At 55.3% G+C, this 17,428-nt stretch overlaps 9 protein-coding genes across 9 annotated transcripts; 5 read left to right on the top strand and 4 right to left on the bottom strand.

The window, feature by feature from the left end:
* Positions 1-86: 86 nt before the first annotated feature.
* Positions 87-3,332, bottom strand: SCHCODRAFT_01155569 (uncharacterized protein; the record flags this gene model as incomplete). The annotated part of the gene is made up of 15 exons (XM_003030611.2): positions 87-263; positions 312-398; positions 451-562; positions 616-757; positions 811-913; positions 962-1,154; positions 1,211-1,253; positions 1,303-1,444; positions 1,511-1,650; positions 2,127-2,178; positions 2,230-2,311; positions 2,517-2,676; positions 2,730-2,812; positions 3,123-3,165; positions 3,224-3,332. The coding sequence occupies 15 exons, from the start codon at positions 3,330-3,332 to the stop codon at positions 87-89; spliced, it is 1,668 nt and encodes a 555-aa protein (XP_003030657.1).
* Positions 3,333-3,494: 162 nt separating this feature from the next.
* SCHCODRAFT_02631094 (uncharacterized protein) lies at positions 3,495-5,048 on the bottom strand. The gene is made up of 9 exons (XM_003030612.2): positions 4,992-5,048; positions 4,784-4,942; positions 4,691-4,733; positions 4,442-4,634; positions 4,287-4,389; positions 4,082-4,223; positions 3,921-4,032; positions 3,787-3,873; positions 3,495-3,733 (listed from the first exon to the last, which is right to left on the bottom strand). Exons 2-9 carry the CDS (start codon positions 4,911-4,913, stop codon positions 3,560-3,562), a joined length of 984 nt encoding a protein of 327 aa, XP_003030658.1. The 5' UTR covers positions 4,914-4,942; positions 4,992-5,048; the 3' UTR covers positions 3,495-3,559.
* Positions 5,049-5,755: 707 nt separating this feature from the next.
* SCHCODRAFT_02582864 (uncharacterized protein) lies at positions 5,756-6,672 on the top strand (the record flags this gene model as incomplete). The annotated part of the gene is made up of 5 exons (XM_003030184.3): positions 5,756-5,980; positions 6,034-6,083; positions 6,136-6,237; positions 6,294-6,582; positions 6,646-6,672. The coding sequence occupies exons 1-5, from the start codon at positions 5,867-5,869 to the stop codon at positions 6,670-6,672; spliced, it is 582 nt and encodes a 193-aa protein (XP_003030230.1). The 5' UTR covers positions 5,756-5,866.
* A 757-nt stretch (positions 6,673-7,429) lies between these two features.
* SCHCODRAFT_02631089 (uncharacterized protein) lies at positions 7,430-9,030 on the bottom strand. Its single transcript, XM_003030613.3, has 3 exons — positions 8,626-9,030; positions 8,156-8,575; positions 7,430-8,088 (listed from the first exon to the last, which is right to left on the bottom strand). The coding sequence occupies exons 1-3, from the start codon at positions 8,656-8,658 to the stop codon at positions 7,768-7,770; spliced, it is 774 nt and encodes a 257-aa protein (XP_003030659.2). The 5' UTR covers positions 8,659-9,030; the 3' UTR covers positions 7,430-7,767.
* Positions 9,031-10,624: 1,594 nt separating this feature from the next.
* SCHCODRAFT_01046048 (uncharacterized protein) lies at positions 10,625-10,879 on the top strand (the record flags this gene model as incomplete). The annotated part of the gene is made up of 2 exons (XM_050340923.1): positions 10,625-10,720; positions 10,772-10,879. Coding segments are annotated over 2 exons (204 nt in total), but the record flags the coding sequence as incomplete, so codon positions are not given.
* A 211-nt stretch (positions 10,880-11,090) lies between these two features.
* Positions 11,091-12,063, top strand: SCHCODRAFT_02737053 (uncharacterized protein; the record flags this gene model as incomplete). Its single annotated transcript, XM_050347154.1, has 4 exons — positions 11,091-11,194; positions 11,242-11,351; positions 11,409-11,623; positions 11,677-12,063. The coding sequence occupies exons 1-4, from the start codon at positions 11,127-11,129 to the stop codon at positions 12,061-12,063; spliced, it is 780 nt and encodes a 259-aa protein (XP_050199158.1). The 5' UTR covers positions 11,091-11,126.
* Positions 12,064-12,899: 836 nt separating this feature from the next.
* SCHCODRAFT_02631088 (uncharacterized protein) lies at positions 12,900-13,718 on the top strand. Its single transcript, XM_050345645.1, has one exon. It carries the CDS (start codon positions 13,345-13,347, stop codon positions 13,615-13,617), a length of 273 nt encoding a protein of 90 aa, XP_050199157.1. The 5' UTR covers positions 12,900-13,344; the 3' UTR covers positions 13,618-13,718.
* On the bottom strand, positions 13,694-14,933 carry SCHCODRAFT_02631085 (uncharacterized protein). Its single transcript, XM_003025819.2, has 4 exons — positions 14,714-14,933; positions 14,469-14,663; positions 14,300-14,404; positions 13,694-14,249 (listed from the first exon to the last, which is right to left on the bottom strand). Exons 1-4 carry the CDS (start codon positions 14,750-14,752, stop codon positions 13,827-13,829), a joined length of 762 nt encoding a protein of 253 aa, XP_003025865.1. The 5' UTR covers positions 14,753-14,933; the 3' UTR covers positions 13,694-13,826.
* Positions 14,934-16,952: 2,019 nt separating this feature from the next.
* SCHCODRAFT_02441028 (uncharacterized protein) lies at positions 16,953-17,207 on the top strand (the record flags this gene model as incomplete). Its single annotated transcript, XM_003025822.1, has 2 exons — positions 16,953-17,048; positions 17,100-17,207. Coding segments are annotated over 2 exons (204 nt in total), but the record flags the coding sequence as incomplete, so codon positions are not given.
* Positions 17,208-17,428: the final 221 nt, after the last annotated feature.

Genomic DNA, 17,428 nt, shown 5'->3' with positions numbered 1-17,428 from the left:
CAAAGACCGACCTTACTTTTGCTGAACTGGCCATTTGTCGGACGTGGTGTAAGGAGAGGAGGCGGCGCCTTGAGTGCGACAATTCGTTATCGGGGGACGGCCTCGATCTCGTCGTTGTCTTTGACAAGCTCTGCATCAGTAAACTTGGCGTTGACTTTCTGCGACCAGCTCGGGTCGAGTGATTGAGCTGCTTCGCATGAAGCCCGCGTCGCAGCACGTTTTTGCAGCGCTATAACGAGGACAATGAACGTTGGGTATATTCCCTTAAATTGCGTATCAGCTGGGAGTCAAAGGCTTCGACCCTGTCTTACCGAGATGCTGTGATATGCTGCGCCAAGGATGCCATATGCCCCGAAGGTGTTTGCGCTCTTAATGACCTTGATGATGAGGTTTACGGCCTGCTCCACGGGTTAGCTCGGCTTTGACGAGGCGAAGGATAGGAAATCGAACCCATATAGAGCAAATCACGAGCCCCGACTCCACAAAAAGGACAATGACCTTTTCGACAAGGCTGGCACGCTCGAAGATACCGAGGCGGCCCTTGACGTCGCGACGATAGTACCTGTATCTTGCGTAAGCGCAACAGCTGCCACAACGATCGTAGTGATCACAGACCAAAACTGGACGGCTATGAGCGACGTGGCCACAAGGTTGGTGAGAAGCAGAGGGATGACCAAGACGAGACCATGCCCCGTCGACTCGACCTGGCCTCGAAAGGCCGCCTGTAGGGCAAAGACACACTCGGTAATGGCGCCAACTACGAGAAATGTTCAGCCTGTCGAAAGGGGTGGAAGGGGCAACTCGACGCACGGATACTACTGCAGATGCACGTCCCCAGTACCCACTTCACTGCGACGCAGTCCTTCCATAGTACGAGCGCACGCCATACCACGATCGCGTCGCTCATAACATACTGTAAGGACGGTCAACTTCTCCGATGCGGACTGTGACAGCTACGCACATTGTATCTGTCCGCTATCGCTAGCGTGACGTTCAACGCTCTTAGTACACCTGCATTATCCAACGTTCTGGTGTGGAACGCGGCAGGTAATTGGAGGATGTAGAATGATAATCCGACAGCGACTCCGATGGTCGAGGAGAGGAACAGGCTGGTCACAGCGAATGGGATGAACGGTCTCCTCTTCTCGCGATAACTAGGTCGTAACGAGGTCATGGCGATCTTCCCCGACAATGAGTATTGCCCACGTACGCCAGCACTACCATTGCAACGACGAATAAAGGCGCTTGTACACCTGCACGATATCAGTATGCAACGAAAGTTCAGCAACCGCTCACACGCACCGTAGAAGAGAAGGTCAACACCAGTACGCATCAGCGTAATCTTGAGAGTGGCGACATCATGCGCATTCAGAGGGAGGTCTGGAGTCGGTGCAGCGAACATCAGGGCTGAGATGGCGAACTCGCGCTCTAAGCCATGATATAACTGCGATGCCTGAGATGCCTGAGACGACCCGACGACATAAAGCCCTCGGTCAAGCGCTCAACATACGGCCAATGCGGCTATCACACTGGCGGGAGTCTTCGTCTTAAACAGTGAATGGGCGGAAGCTTGTCGCCAGATCCGAATGGGTGCTTTCGGTGCGTCGTGCGCTGATGGTGCTTCGCTTTGGTCCATCCTGAATACAGAGGCTGTGAGGCTGCGCAGTAATCCCAGATCCGTGTATCAAAATCTTGTTCTAGCAAACGTGAAAGCAGTGGAATCCGATCTTGGGGGCCAACTTCGTCTACCCCGTGGCGGGTTCCGGTCCGTCCGCAGCGCGAGCTAATGCGGATTCTTGTATCCGGTCGAGCAGGACCATATGGTAAGGGTTTCTGAGGGGTCGAGTGAGCAAAATAGCTATCAGCCGAGCGCATCACAGCATGAGACTGTGACGGCGAGAAGCAAGATGGAGTCGTGGGACAGTACTTGATGTCTTGTATTCAAGTTCGCTTCGCCGCTAAGCAGAATTGGCTCATGTATCTTTGGCTTGGTCTTGAGGCGTGTACTCACTCTTCTCATCAAGTTACCTCTCAGGATGATGTGATCATTTGTGTGTTCCGTTGCTCTTCGCTCTGTACATCCGCAAAATGTATACCATCCGAGAAATGTGCACTCGAAGACTGACATCCGTCCTCCTTTACCGCAACGGCTAGGACGACGAATGTTGGATAGATACCCTGAGGATTATGTCAATACCCTCATTGATGTAGTCATCTACAAATGCGTACGGCGAGGCTGAGCCAGATGGCGTTGACGACGTTGTATGCGGACAACGGCTTTGGCTCTTCTATTTTGATCGTTATACGCAACCTATAGCGGTGTCAGTACAAAACTCGAAGGATTCATTGACAACTTACCCAGAAGAAGCAATAAAGAGGCCCCGACTCGAAGAGCAAGCAGAGTACACGTTCTACCTGGCTCTTCATGTTGAAGCGCCCCAAAGATGGCTTTATATTGTGGCAGTAAACCCTGGTCGTCATCTTTACGGCGTGTGAGTTCTGGACAGATGACGTACCAAATTCGTAGCCCTACCAACGTTGTTGCGACCAGATTAGTGGATAGCAGCGGCAAAGCCAAGAGGAGGGTATACAAGACAGATTTCTGGGAGAGCTGGGTCATCACCGACCACATGCATTCAGCGATGATGCCCGCTGTTTTTCCCATCTCGTCAAATGCTGTGGGACGTACTTCCAGTAATAAGAGCTTACCTAGACTGGCGCAGACGCACAACAGCAATACGCTTCTGACCAACCGGTGGTTTGGCCAAAGGATCCACGCTCGCCATACAACAACAATGTCGCTGATGAGATACTGCAAGGGTCAAACACCAACCAGTTCGATTACCACTCCAAGAATCACATTGAAGCGCCAAGCGAAGGCCATAACGATGAGCAAGTGCTCGACCTGCTCGGCATGTACGTCGCAACCGGTAGGGGCGAAGCAGTTTATTGTGGGTACGACCATGATGTACTGTGTTGCATTGACGAGCACCGCGACGGAGGAAGAGAGGAGGAGGCCAGAGATAGCGGTCTTGATATAGTATGAGCGCCCTTAGCGACGGCTGTATAGCACGCCCGAAGATGAGACTGACATGTGAGCCAAGGAGGAACTTGTCGCTCACGCAAGCGATGACAGCGCGGCTATGGTGAGAGCCAATTGTACGCCTAGAGCATCCGATATCGTTCGGTCAAAGTCTTTATCACAGATTGAAGATGCACACACCATAGAAGAGAGAGTCAACGCCCGTCTGCTTCAGCGCCACCTTCAAGTACATCAGGTCGTCCTCAAAGGCTGCCTGAGCGGTCGTCCGCCATGCCTCAGAAGCGCGCATCGCAGGAGTGAGGTTCCTTGCCGATGCGCGAATGCTACCTATATACGCAGACCCCATCACTTACCACATTCGAGATCAAGCCCCATCATGCGCGTGTACTCGTGCTTCAGTGTGCTCGACGAAGGGGCAGCGCCTTATAGACTGGGATCACGCTCTTGTCAGGCCGCATGCAAACTCTGATGCTAACTCCCATGATGCTGTTGATCGCGTCGATAGTTACATCAAGTTCAAATGGACGGGTGGCCGTGGTCTGTCAAGCTGGCTCCCGCTCCCGTCAAGTCCTGGTCTTCTCGCGAGCACGCAAAGTCGAGCGAATGGAGAGGCATCGAGTCCAGGATTGACTGCATCGGCGACCGCCTCTGCATGGCGACGGCAAGTATCATGAACGTCGAGTGTATGCCCTATCAAGACGCGTATCAGCTGACTGACCACGTACTCGCGGAAGGGCACCTACAGGTATGGCGTGGTAGGCGACGCTGACGACGCCATACACTCCGAGCGTGTCGACGCCCTGGGTCATCCTGACGAGGAGGTTGACGACCTGCCAGCGAATAAGACCGCGTGCACAACTAGTAGACGACGACGTACCCAAATTAAACAATAGAAGCACCCGGACTCCAGAAGCAGGAGAAGCACCTTCTCTACGGATGTCGGGCGGATATATGGGCTCAGCGAAGCCTTGATATCGCGTCGGTATAGCCTACGAGCTCTGAGCGCATGTCGACAGAAATAGGCGAGCAAATGCTTACCAAACACGAATGGCCACGAAGGCGGTCGAGACGATATTCGTAACGAGCAAAGGAACGGTCAACATCAGTGTTCGCGTTGCGGATTCTTCCTGGCCTCTCCGAGTGCTCTGTAGGGACCAAGTACATTCCACGGCGCTTCCAACTGGTAAAATGCGAACGAGATTGTTATCGGGGTCACTGTGAGGAACCCGCGAGGGGGACTCACTAGTGCTTCCGCACATACAGGCCAACAAGACAACTTTTGCATAGCGGTTGTCGATCCATATCGTCCAGGCTCGCCAGACCACGACGCCATCGCTGATCAAATACTGTGCGAGAGGTCGACCTGATACCGCGGCGATATACGACAGATTCACTCACATTCAGTCGCGCGGCCACTGCTAGTACGACAATGAGGCGATCCAAGAAGTCTGTCAAGTCCGCAATCGTACCGCCGTACCCCGTAGGGAACTGCATAACATAGAACAGCACACCAAGGGTGACGCTAATTGTCGATAGAAGGAAGAGGATGATAATCGTCATCGCAAGGATATGCATGCGGCTTGAACGACGACTGGCAAGGAAATCGTTAGCGTAAACAACAGTCGTTTCCGGCGGGGCTGTACTAACGCTAGGAGAGACAAGGCGGCCACGAAAAGACCTGCCTGTATTCCTACTCACACATGTTAGCTATGTATGCGCGAATTCATGCATTGAACGTACCGTAGAAGAGGAAGTCGACACCTGTGTGCATAATGATATTCTTGAGCTGTGCTATATCGCTTCTGCAGAGAGGGCATGGCAGCGCAGGCTCCATCGTTAGGGCACCTTCGAGCAGAACGGTCAAGATCATTCATCCTGATATACTCATTCGACCTATGACTGTGAGATCATCAGCAGCAGCATACCAAAAGACCCGGAAGCCACTGACCTACGGAGGGCGTCTGCGCCTCGCCTTGTCAGTCAGCGTTGAATGAGAGAGCCCTTCCTACTGAGTTGTGACGAGTGCGCTAGAGGTCTCCTACACGAGCAAGCGTACGTTTCACCCTCGTGCGTGTCGGACAACCGTGGTTCTTTGCAAGGTCGTCAAATACGAAGAACATCTTCCTATTCAGATGCGTCTGATGATGCGGTGTAAGCAGTAGAGGGTGTTCTTCGAGATCAGCTGGTCATCAGGCAGGCTTCGAGAGAGTTCAAAGAAGGTGGATGCATGTTGTGCGAGATGGCTGCAGGTGTCGTGAATGAAGACCTGGAGTAGACGGGGCGGCCCCAAAGGCGTTTCGTTGTCGCGGCCCTTTAATGGCTTATAAGGCAATGATATCGGCATATTTCAGGCTATCTGCGACTCCGTGCGAGCTCTGCGATTGTTCAGGGATTGCAACGCCGCAAAGCGACATGGCAGGAGACGAGCAACAACTGTGGGAATTTTTTCTCCTGATTTGCTTGAGGAAAACATTCCCACGCTCAAGTTCAACATTCATGTTTCCGTCAAGTCTTCGTCAGGAAATTGAGACACCTCCACCACATATGTCGCGCTTTCCTGTAGCTCAGAAATCGCAAAAATAATAGGGGTCTAACTGGCAAGAGTTCCCGATGGTTGTGGGCGTCGGGTGTGTCTCCGCGGCATTATCCGAGCCCTGCCGTCGATTAAGCGAGGCCGCTATCTTGACCTTTTACTTCACAAGCCTCTCACTTGCCTGCAGGATCACCTCAGCTGTCTCCACATCTGGATATAAAACCAGCACATCTATATCTCAAGGCGCCTAAAAACGCGTGCATTCTTCCTCAGTGACAAGGACTTGCAACATGGCTTCGGACTGGCTTTTCACCGCGGAAGGCCTCGCGGCAACTCTCGAACTCGTACCTGGAGGCCCTCAAGGGATGGACGAAAGAGCTCGGGCAGACTTTGTCTCACATCAGGTCAGTCGAACGTCAACTGTACGATTTGCCACCCAACAGTCAGCAATCATCAGCTCGGTGGACTGCAACGAAGTCCTTCGCACATTCAGGATCCTACTTATGCGTGAGTCTGCCTCTATTATACCCTGAAGTTTCCTCTGATTGCATTGCTCCAGCGAGTACGCAGCCAAGTACATGCCACAGACGATTCAGAAGTGGCGAGAGAGCCAGTACGTGATGGCAGCCGCGCCGCTGCTCCTAAACGAATTGTCACATACGTGCGTCTTACCATGCTCATTGATGTACCCAATGATACTGACCCTAACAATCATAGACCATACTTCATGCGTCTTGCTCTCATCCCCGAGAACCAGGACCTTGTTGTCATGCAAGTCCGGCGCACACTGGCCGACGCCGACACTATCCAAACCCTCGAGTCGGAGGAAGTCATCAGAACTCTTCAATTCCTGTCCACTCTACTCCTCGTACAAGGAACGGACAACATCCCCGCGGAGGACAAGGCAGCGCTGGTCGCACGACTTCAGGTCTGGAAGCGGAGGTTCTCTCACATCCTCGCAGGCGAGATCGCTGAGCGCTGCCTCGGGATCATCAACAAGGATACAGTGCATGCAAGAGATCAATTACCTGCCATTTTCGGCAGGTATTTCCCACCGCCAATATCGTAGGTCGTGGACGAGCTTCTCAAGGCGTAGACCTGAGCATGCTTGCACCAAAAGTATCCTGAGACTCAGGAAAACGCCACTGACGAAAAGAACTGGCCGGAAAGACCCACATTCGCGCCTGCCGTAGCCGGCCCAATGACAGGCTTGCACGCGCGCGCACCGGCAAATGCCGAGGATCGCTGGCAGGTGCGGCTTTCTCGCGCGGATAAGTCGTCTTCAGCCCAGATTTCGAGCTCCTTTCTGCACGCCGCTCTGCTCAAAGGCCGAATACTCAGCTATATGCTCAAGGAGCGACCTTGGCGCCACGCCTCAGGTTGCGTTGTGGGCGGTGGGAATTACCTGCCGAAAATGGCAGGTAATTGATCTCTTGCATGCACTGTATGTGCGTACCATGAGTCTAGCTCCCTTGCGGAGACATCTCACGACGATCAACAGATTCATGCTGCCTATGATCATGGGCGTACGCACGGCTCTACTGAAGGGCGTGCAGACATGCGCCGCCGAACGCTGCTCCCGCCGGGAGGGAAGTGACGGCGGACCGCTACTGCGTTGTGCTAGGTGAGGTGCTATCTTGGACGCTTGCCTCGGCGCCACTAACAGGCTGCTCAGATGCAGGGCGACGGTCTATGTAGGTCTACTCCCTCCGGACCATGAAGTTCTGATGCTCACTCGATCCGTAGTGCAGCCAGGCCCACCAGAAGGCCCACTGGCGGCAGCACAAGCCCGAGTGCTTCAAGGTTGACTACTGATTGAAGGTCGACTTTGACTGCTGATCCACCTTCGACTGCTGATTGAACAACAACTGCTGATTCCAATTACGACTACATCTCAAGAGCAACAATCCGCGTAGTGTGCGAGAACAACGATTCGCGTGGTACGGGTACACCGATCCGCGGGGTATACAACTAACAAAGGGGTATGTAAGGTATCAGTCTAGAAAATATACTACACATAAGGATTTTGCCGATATTCCAAAGAGCATAAGTCGGTATTGCTGCCGGTAGAGAAGCAAAATCCACTAGCAGTCAGTCACCATGGTCTGAGTCTCGTCGTTAGGGCCGTAAGTAGTATCGTGGATTGCATAGTCCATCGACGATGCCTAGTAGTTCTGCTCTTGTGCAATGCCTAGCTCGCCGACGTAGGGCTTGCCGTTGCCGTGAGCGCACGCTTTCTCGTCCGTAATAGCTCGAGGAAGTTCGGTCGAAGGCGAGGGACGGTGGAATGCTTGGCGGGACCAGAACCCTTCTCAGTCTTCGATCGCGCGTAGCCTGCCGGCGTGGGCGATCGCCCGACGCCCTCCTCATCCGTGCGCACGCTGAGGGGCGGGTTGAACTCCTCGAAGGGGCTCGAGGGCGTATCGTCGTCCTCGGGCACCCAGGCGCGGCGGAAGCGTGCGCGAAGGGCCGCCTCGTGCGCGGCGCGAAGCATGGAGACCTCGGCGTCACTCTGGGAGAGGGAGATCAGTCGCAGTACTCAGAGGTATGCGAGCAGGCAGCTCAGTGACGGTACTCACTGCTGAGGGAGAGTAGGGGGGAGGTGAGGTGTCGTCGCACTGTTCGTTGAGATCATCGTGGTGCAGATCTACATCCTCGTCGTCCTCCCACCACTCCCAGCCGAGACCGCGCTGGACGGAGCCGCCCCAGCAGACGTCCGCAAAGGCGTCGAGGGGGCTGTCGCGCAGCTGTGCATCGAGGGTGCCCGAAAGGGAGGTCGAGGAGGTGGATGATGAACAAGCGGAGTCGGGCTCGACCATCGTCTCCGTGTCGCTGCAGTCGTCCCAGGCAGTGAGGCAGGACAGCCGCTTGCTGGCGTCGAGCTTGCGCGGGTCGAGCAGGAGTGCAGGGGTATAGAGCGGCAGAGCCGACAGCGAGGCAGCGCATAGCGTTTGTAAGGAAGCGCCGAGCGTGCTCGCAGACTGCTGAGGGCGAAGTACCTAGAGCAAGCGGGTAAGCGAGGCACTCCAAAGCCACCCGAAGCACGTACCCGAGGCATACGACAGTCGTCGATGGCCGCCATCTACATGGTCCTGGAAGAGACGGTCGGGCGCCTACGAGCAGTATATATCAGTGCACATCACGTCGAGCAGTTATATAGATCAGCGGCCCGGCGACAACGCGATCCCGAAGTGTATAGCACAGCTCTGGCACCCCGTCCCACACCACGGCAGGCGAGGTCGGGCTTCGACGCGGTCATGGTGTGCACCACCGCGCGCACGAGCGTGACATGCCGGGAGCGAGGCGGCGAGGAAGACGGGGCTAGTTTCTTTGGCACCCGTGACGGACGGAGCTATAGGCGCTTGTGCCAAGCTTGTGCGTCTTGCTGTCTTCTGAGGGATAGGCGCCCAGCACTGCTGTTAGTGTTGCCGGAAGGCGGAGGCGCCTCCGGCCCGAGGTGGAGGCAAGGCACCTTACCTTCCAAATCAGGCAGGCAAGGTCGCATCACCTCCACCTTGCCTTCCCACCTCCATCAGTCCTCGCGCCAAATGTAGCTGCGACTTAGCTCTCCCTATATATCACCCAAAATACGACCATATATGCTCTGAAGATTGTACCCGAAGCCGTATACCCAAGATCATTTCAATCCTAGCTCCGCAAGCGCTAGTCATCGACTCCACCACCCCCGATCCTGATGCTGTGGCGCGAGAGGGGAGCAACGAGTGCCTGTCGAGACGCAGACCGCGTAGCTTTATACTGCTGCGCGAGTCACGTTTCGACGCGTCGAGCATCGCCACTCACCTTTGTTGAAGATTCAACAAAAAGTACCACGTTTTCCGGGCGCTCGGGTGCCATAAAACCGCAGCGCCCATCGTATGCTCTTCAATTCATGCCCTCTGATCCGCCGCCGACTACCTGCACCTGTCAGGATAGATCAAGGTGCTCTTGTAGTGCCTCAATGTTTTCCAGCTTCAGCAGTGGCTTGTCGCAGGCAGCGGCGCCGCCTGCCCCATCTGCACATCCACTCTATTCCTATGCATATCCGAATCAGTACTGGGATCCTGCCACCTCTGCCTGGTACGCCCCTCCGTCACAGCAAGTCCACCCCTCCGTCTATGCCACCAACCTGCCGACTCATTATCCACCTTCTGATAATGCCTCCCCTCTCGTTCGTACTGCGCTCGGAGACTCAACGGTGGCGGCAAATGTCTCCCCGTACCCTGGACCACCAGCGTCAATCTACCTCGACGTAGATGAGGTACGCAAGCGAAAGGCTTCGGCGACAACGGCAGGTGGCACAACACAGCCACGAGCTTCGAAACGCGCGCGCCCTGCAGCGGCGGGAGGCGCATTAAGCCAGGCGGCAGCGGCTTCGACACCAGCCCCGACATTGCACGGCGTTGGACCCACTGCAGTCCCTCCAAAGGCGGCACCTCCAGCAAATCCCGCTCGGCCTACGACATGCGCTGGCTCACATCTCGCGAAGGACCCCGGGCGCCACGCCATTGCAACCGATGTTTGGTACTTTGTGCAGGGCAGCGATCCGAAGGGCGGCTGTGCTTTACCAACCATAGAGGAAGCCCGAGAGCAGACACGACCGAATCCCGAGAAGTACGCGCGTCTTGCTTGTCGGCTTTGTCCGTGCGTACCAACTATCCTCTCGCTCCTACCTCCCAAGCTAACTCGCCATTAATCTCCAGCACCTCTTCGCCGAAATCATGGGCAAACACGAAGGGACTTACGGAGACAATTCGCAAGCACATGGTCGACAAGCATGAGCGTGTTTGGCGCGATACGGTCGTCAAACTCGCGCTCAAGGACTACGACAAGCCTTACCAGATGAAGGACGGCGCTGTCCACTCGCGTAACAACCTCCCATATGACAGGGATGTTATGCGCGACAAGCTTCTGCGCTGGCTTGCTGTGGATGACCAGGTAAGCTTTACGGAGTCTCGCATGCTGTGCTTTCAGCTAATTTGCTTCGAAAGTCCATCAATGTCGTCGACTCGCCCGAATTTCGGGATTTCGTGTTCTACCTCAATCCAGACATCGACGAGAGCGACCTGCCCCATCGAACGAAGATGACGGAGCTTATAGAAGAGCGCTTCAAGAAGGAGTTCGAAAGCATGCGAGTCGAGATGGAGGTAGGTCAAGGCTCTTTGATTTAGTGTGCTTCTGAGCTAATTTTGTGGCAGAATTCGCCGGGGCGCATCGCGTTTACCATGGACGTATGGTCGCGCGTCAACCTAGAGAGTTATTTGGCTATAACAGCTCATTATGTCCATACGACTCCTGCGGGTCAGGAGATCCTCAAAGCGCAACTCGTCGCCTTTCACCACCTTCAAGGCAAGCACAGTGGTGAGAACATGGGGCAAGCGTTTGTCTCCATTGTTAAGAAGCTTGGCTGCATTAATAAGGTGAGCTTGCTCGCTCGTTAAGCACAGTAATGCCCCCAAACCCCCTTCTATTGGTAGTACGCTTACTTACCATCCTTTCTGGACTTAGATCTCGTCTATAACCCTCGACAACGCCTCGAACAATGGCACGCTGATGGACGAGGTTGCGGACGAGCTCACAAAGCTCGATATCCCTTTCAATGTCCAGGAAAATCGCATTCGGTGCGTCTCCGCATACTGATTGTCTGACGTGCGCTCTTTACTCATAGTGACACCTTCAGGTGCTTCCCTCATGTCGTGAACATCGCCGTGAAGGCGGGAATCAAAGCGCTACATGACCTATCGCTATACGACTACGACGCCTTCGCAAAACCCGACGGTCTGAGCATGGCTTTCGAGCTTCTTTCGGACATTGCATATCAAGATGCCCTCAAAGCCGACGTCGTTTCCAAGGCCCGAAAGCTCATCAATGCGATACGGTCTTCAGGTCAGCGTCGTGAAGCCTTCGGGAACACGATCAAGGCACAAAACGATAAGGGCGGGTGGGGCGAGGACCCACAGATTCTTCGCATTGTTGGCCTCCTTCGGGACGTCGACACCCGCTGGTCATCGACACTCATTATGATTGACCGCCTCCTGGAGTTGTACATGGTATGCCGCTTTCGTCAATGTGCTCCTCCCCACTCTGACTTCTTTTTGTATAGGCTGTAAACGAGTTCATTTATTCGCCTCAGCAGGAGAAGGAACTCGCTCCTTTCGCGCTTGACGAGGCGACCTATCGCGCCCTTATCGATGTTCGCAAGTTCCTGCAATTCCTCAACACGGTGCAAGAGATCGTGTCTGGACAACAAACCCCAACACTATCCGTCGTCCTCCCACTCTACGAGAAACTGATCACCGGACTTCGCTTTCTGATGACTCCAGGCAACGAAGAGTCCATCCCGAAATTATCGCATGCGATCCACGCCACGATTGAGAAGCTCGAAGAATACTTCAACAAGTCAAGGTACACGAAGATGTACGCACTAGCGATGGGTAAGCCTCCCTCGTACCTCCGCTCTGCAGTGATTGAGACGTATGACAAATTCTAGCTATCAACCCGACTACCAAGCTCGAGTGGTTCAAAGAATCTGCTTACTTCTTAGCCTCTGACTACGAGGATGTGCGCCGGTATACTCGTGAAGCGGTGTGTTTCGCACTATTGACGCCTTCTCACCGAGCTCATTGTATTTTAGATGCTTGCTTATCGACGAAAACAGCGTGCTGAGGCCGCTTCTCGCCCGTCACCCCCATCAGCACCGGCTCGCGTGAGTTTCTCGGTGGCAACAAACTCGGCAGCCAGGAATCTTGCCTCCGGGCTCAACAACTTCGACACTCTGTTCAACAAGCTCTCGAAATCAAGCTCAGCGTCGTCAGTTGAATCTGAACCGGGCAATGCGGCGGCGGTGGATCCTGACGCAGAAGCACGCGCGCGCGAGGAAGATGAGCGCATCGTCGATGAGGAGCTTCTCGCATGGGAAAAGGCAGAGCGCGAGATGAGGACGTATGTCAATGCGGACCTCGTTGCTTTCTGGCAGGTCCGTCGCGTACATTCTCCCTTCCTATCGCTATTTACCACATGACACAGGTCAACAAGCTCAAGTATCCCAACCTCTACCGCGTCGCGCTTGATGTTATGCCCGTGCAGGCCTCCGCCGTCCCCTGCGAGCGTGTCTTCTCGTCCAGCAAGGAGACGGACGCTTTGCGACGCGCCAATTTGAGCCCTAAACTGATGGAACAGCTTCAGATTCTCAAGTACATATATCGTGGTGATCGTCTTCATTTTATGTCAGATCTTTTATGCACAGAACAAGAGTTGACTGTCATAGACATAGACAGGTCGCTCTTGGAGGATATGATATCAGACGGACGAGCCGATGAGCTCGACTCGCTGATTTCGGTATCTTATCATTCTACCACTTCTACTTCTACCTTATAGTGCACAAGCTCAACGAGCTCTATTGAGGGCTTCCTATTCTTCCTTACAACACAATTACTCTACCCTAGTACACTTTATAACCGCAACATCGGCCTACACGTCTGCATTATCAAGGGTCCGCAGAAAGATTATTACGGTCGAATCAAGGACACGAACGGCAATCTGGCGCGCGTAGAACTGACGGGCAACAAGATTATCTCCATCGACAAGTTGAAGCTTGCGGTTAAGGAGGGGAACCAGATGCAGGCGCTCGGCGACCGCAACCGCCCTCGGCGCACCAACATGGGTCCCCCGAGCAACTTGTCGTCGCCATCCGTCAGCCCGTGCACCTCTCAAACGCCTGGGACGCCGATGCGGGGCAGCGCGAGCCGCACGCCAAACCCGTACATAGACAATGGCGGGAGGACACAATGCGGGAGGACACAATGCGGGAGGACACAAGGTGGAGTACGAATTCGCGGACGCCGAATCCGTACACAGCCAGCAGTTCAGAAGGACGGCGGGTATCCGCAGGGAGGGCAACCCGCGTATGTACCAGAGCGGGAGCGGCAGCAGGACGCCGGCGTGGAGTACGAACTCGAAGACCCCGAATCCGTATGCGAACGACGGTGGTCGGACTCCGGGGTGGCAGGGTACTAATAAGGAAAGTAAGGTGAAGGCGATGTGAAGGCGAGTTTTGATGGAGGCGCCGAATTCGGCACCTCGACCTCACCTCGGCCTTGCCTTCCGGCAACACTAACTGCTGTTGTCAATGTCCACGTGGACGACACTTCTATTAGAATGACTGCAGGAGAGATGGACGGTGAGAGCAACTGTACATGTACGATAGCCTGACAGATGAAAGCAACCAAGACCCAGGGGATGATACTTAGATATTTACGGCGACGCGGGCTCTGGGCTCGGGATACCCGCTGTACTTTTCCGTTTGAACTTCGACGTGAAGTTCTTTGCTTTGGACACCCAGCCGGTGCTGGCGGGCGTGCTCTCCGCCATGCTCAGGCGCGACGGCTGATTCCGCAGTGGCCGCTGGACCACTATGCGCGTTTCCATGGCGCCCTCCTCTTCTGCGGTCGCCTCGACGGTGGCTTCTGAGACGGAGACACCGATGACAAGGTTGGTCTCCTGCTGATTGCCGATTACTCGCTCGGAACGCGCGCGACTTAGTCGCCGGGGGAGCATGCCGCCGACCGCGCGCGATATGGTGTTCTGGCGGGGGACAATCTGCTGCATCTGCGTGATGTGGTGCTCGTCTGACGCGTCGGTCGACGCGCCAGAAGCGATCGAGCCGTTGCTAGTGCTCTACAGGAGGTATTAGCAGTGGGCTTGGGGGAATGCGAAGGAGTACACACCCCCATGGGAGTCTGGTAGAACGGTGGGTCACGCTCCGGGGCTATGGCGGACAGGCGCTTCGGAGACGCAGGGCTGTTTGCCTTACTCGAGAAGTCGTCATGCAGCTGTAGAAGTGGGGCGTAAGCGGCCAGGTACCGACGGCGCTGTACAGCGCGGGTGGATGCGTACCTGGCCAAACCGCGTGATGGACACACTTCCCCTCCTGCGGTTCCGCTTCGTCCTCAGGCTGCTCTCGGACGGCTCCTGGCGCAGGCCCATGGTCTTCACCTCGGGCGACGACGGCGTAGTCGCGATGTCGTCGTGGCGGAAGCGGTAATCTCCCTTGGCACGTCGCTCGCTCTCCAGCTCTAACTGCTGGAACAGCTGCAGTAGGGTCAGCGACGCGTCCAGAAGTACGCGAATATGTCGCGCACCTTCTCCAGCGACTCGGGGCAACCTCCTGCGGAATCCATGGTGAAGACGGCGGCACGGTACAGCGCGCTAGGCGACGCGGGCGGGGGACCCAGAGGGCACGAGCAGACGCAGGCTAGCAGCGAGCAGATGAAGGAGCGGCAGTGATGGTAAGAGACAAGGTGTAAGTGGGCCCCTCTGTATTTTTGGGTTTTCAAACGCGTGCATCTTCGAGGGGACGCGCTTTGCTTCCGTGGCCACGCGAGACCCACGCGGGAAAGAAGCACCGGTCAATTTACGATTTCACCGTCGCCTGACCGACGCGAGCCCGCTGCACCGGCGCGCCAGGGTCCAGGAGACGGTATCCTTGCGGCATTCATGTGCTCCTCCTGCTCTGCTCTATCTTCAGCGCACACGGCTCTCTTTCTTCTGCTTTTCCCCATCTCTTTTCGTGAAGAACCGGGCAGAATCAGGACGGGGGTGCTGCGGGAACAAAGACGTCTTGCAAAAGGGGATACGAACCAGATCCTCCACACAATTGAACTTCGCACGGCACGAAGCGCGCACCCCAATAGCCACGCGCATCATGCCGCATCGATCCCATCTTCAGCCGCTTCCCAGATCGCCCCGCAGCTAGTGTTGCCGGAAGGCGGAGGCGCCTCCGGCCCGAGGTGGAGGCAAGGCACCTTACCTTCCAAATCAGGCAGGCAAGGTCGCATCACCTCCACCTTGCCTTCCCACCTCCATCAGTCCTCGCGCCAAATGTAGCTGCGACTTAGCTCTCCCTATATATCACCCAAAATACGACCATATATGCTCTGAAGATTGTACCCGAAGCCGTATACCCAAGATCATTTCAATCCTAGCTCCGCAAGCGCTAGTCATCGACTCCACCACCCCCGATCCTGATGCTGTGGCGCGAGAGGGGAGCAACGAGTGCCTGTCGAGACGCAGACCGCGTAGCTTTATACTGCTGCGCGAGTCACGTTTCGACGCGTCGAGCATCGCCACTCACCTTTGTTGAAGATTCAACAAAAAGTACCACGTTTTCCGGGCGCTCGGGTGCCATAAAACCGCAGCGCCCATCGTATGCTCTTCAATTCATGCCCTCTGATCCGCCGCCGACTACCTGCACCTGTCAGGATAGATCAAGGTGCTCTTGTAGTGCCTCAATGTTTTCCAGCTTCAGCAGTGGCTTGTCGCAGGCAGCGGCGCCGCCTGCCCCATCTGCACATCCACTCTATTCCTATGCATATCCGAATCAGTACTGGGATCCTGCCACCTCTGCCTGGTACGCCCCTCCGTCACAGCAAGTCCACCCCTCCGTCTATGCCACCAACCTGCCGACTCATTATCCACCTTCTGATAATGCCTCCCCTCTCGTTCGTACTGCGCTCGGAGACTCAACGGTGGCGGCAAATGTCTCCCCGTACCCTGGACCACCAGCGTCAATCTACCTCGACGTAGATGAGGTACGCAAGCGAAAGGCTTCGGCGACAACGGCAGGTGGCACAACACAGCCACGAGCTTCGAAACGCGCGCGCCCTGCAGCGGCGGGAGGCGCATTAAGCCAGGCGGCAGCGGCTTCGACACCAGCCCCGACATTGCACGGCGTTGGACCCACTGCAGTCCCTCCAAAGGCGGCACCTCCAGCAAATCCCGCTCGGCCTACGACATGCGCTGGCTCACATCTCGCGAAGGACCCCGGGCGCCACGCCATTGCAACCGATGTTTGGTACTTTGTGCAGGGCAGCGATCCGAAGGGCGGCTGTGCTTTACCAACCATAGAGGAAGCCCGAGAGCAGACACGACCGAATCCCGAGAAGTACGCGCGTCTTGCTTGTCGGCTTTGTCCGTGCGTACCAACTATCCTCTCGCTCCTACCTCCCAAGCTAACTCGCCATTAATCTCCAGCACCTCTTCGCCGAAATCATGGGCAAACACGAAGGGACTTACGGAGACAATTCGCAAGCACATGGTCGACAAGCATGAGCGTGTTTGGCGCGATACGGTCGTCAAACTCGCGCTCAAGGACTACGACAAGCCTTACCAGATGAAGGACGGCGCTGTCCACTCGCGTAACAACCTCCCATATGACAGGGATGTTATGCGCGACAAGCTTCTGCGCTGGCTTGCTGTGGATGACCAGGTAAGCTTTACGGAGTCTCGCATGCTGTGCTTTCAGCTAATTTGCTTCGAAAGTCCATCAATGTCGTCGACTCGCCCGAATTTCGGGATTTCGTGTTCTACCTCAATCCAGACATCGACGAGAGCGACCTGCCCCATCGAACGAAGATGACGGAGCTTATAGAAGAGCGCTTCAAGAAGGAGTTCGAAAGCATGCGAGTCGAGATGGAGGTAGGTCAAGGCTCTTTGATTTAGTGTGCTTCTGAGCTAATTTTGTGGCAGAATTCGCCGGGGCGCATCGCGTTTACCATGGACGTATGGTCGCGCGTCAACCTAGAGAGTTATTTGGCTATAACAGCTCATTATGTCCATACGACTCCTGCGGGTCAGGAGATCCTCAAAGCGCAACTCGTCGCCTTTCACCACCTTCAAGGCAAGCACAGTGGTGAGAACATGGGGCAAGCGTTTGTCTCCATTGTTAAGAAGCTTGGCTGCATTAATAAGGTGAGCTTGCTCGCTCGTTAAGCACAGTAATGCCCCCAAACCCCCTTCTATTGGTAGTACGCTTACTTACCATCCTTTCTGGACTTAGATCTCGTCTATAACCCTCG

Source organism: Schizophyllum commune, assembly GCF_000143185.2.
Source record: "Schizophyllum commune H4-8 unplaced genomic scaffold SCHCOscaffold_8, whole genome shotgun sequence".
NCBI lineage: Eukaryota > Fungi > Basidiomycota > Agaricomycetes > Agaricales > Schizophyllaceae > Schizophyllum > Schizophyllum commune.
Note: the sequence above shows the minus strand (reverse complement) of the source record. Positions and strands in the feature narration are given on the sequence as shown.

Coding starts and splice junctions, on each gene's coding strand:
- SCHCODRAFT_02631094 (XM_003030612.2), bottom strand. CDS start 4,913: ATGATCTTGACCGTTCTGCTCGAAGGTGCCCTAACGATGGAGCCTGCG. Junction 4,635..4,690: donor GCCGCCTTGTCTCTCCTAGC/GTTAGTACAGCC, acceptor TTTCCTTGCCAG/TCGTCGTTCAAGCCGCATGC. Junction 4,033..4,081: donor TTCGTGGCCATTCGTGTTTG/GTAAGCATTTGC, acceptor CAGAGCTCGTAG/GCTATACCGACGCGATATCA.
- SCHCODRAFT_02631089 (XM_003030613.3), bottom strand. CDS start 8,658: ATGGCGGCCATCGACGACTGTCGTATGCCTCGG. Junction 8,576..8,625: donor ACGACTGTCGTATGCCTCGG/GTACGTGCTTCG, acceptor CGCTTGCTCTAG/GTACTTCGCCCTCAGCAGTC. Junction 8,089..8,155: donor CCCCCTACTCTCCCTCAGCA/GTGAGTACCGTC, acceptor TCCCTCTCCCAG/AGTGACGCCGAGGTCTCCAT.
- SCHCODRAFT_02631088 (XM_050345645.1), top strand. CDS start 13,345: ATGGCGGGAGGACACAATGCGGGAGGACACAATGCGGGAGGACACAAG.
- SCHCODRAFT_02631085 (XM_003025819.2), bottom strand. CDS start 14,752: ATGGATTCCGCAGGAGGTTGCCCCGAGTCGCTGGAGAAG. Junction 14,405..14,468: donor CCATCACGCGGTTTGGCCAG/GTACGCATCCAC, acceptor CCACTTCTACAG/CTGCATGACGACTTCTCGAG. Junction 14,250..14,299: donor TCTACCAGACTCCCATGGGG/GTGTGTACTCCT, acceptor TACCTCCTGTAG/AGCACTAGCAACGGCTCGAT.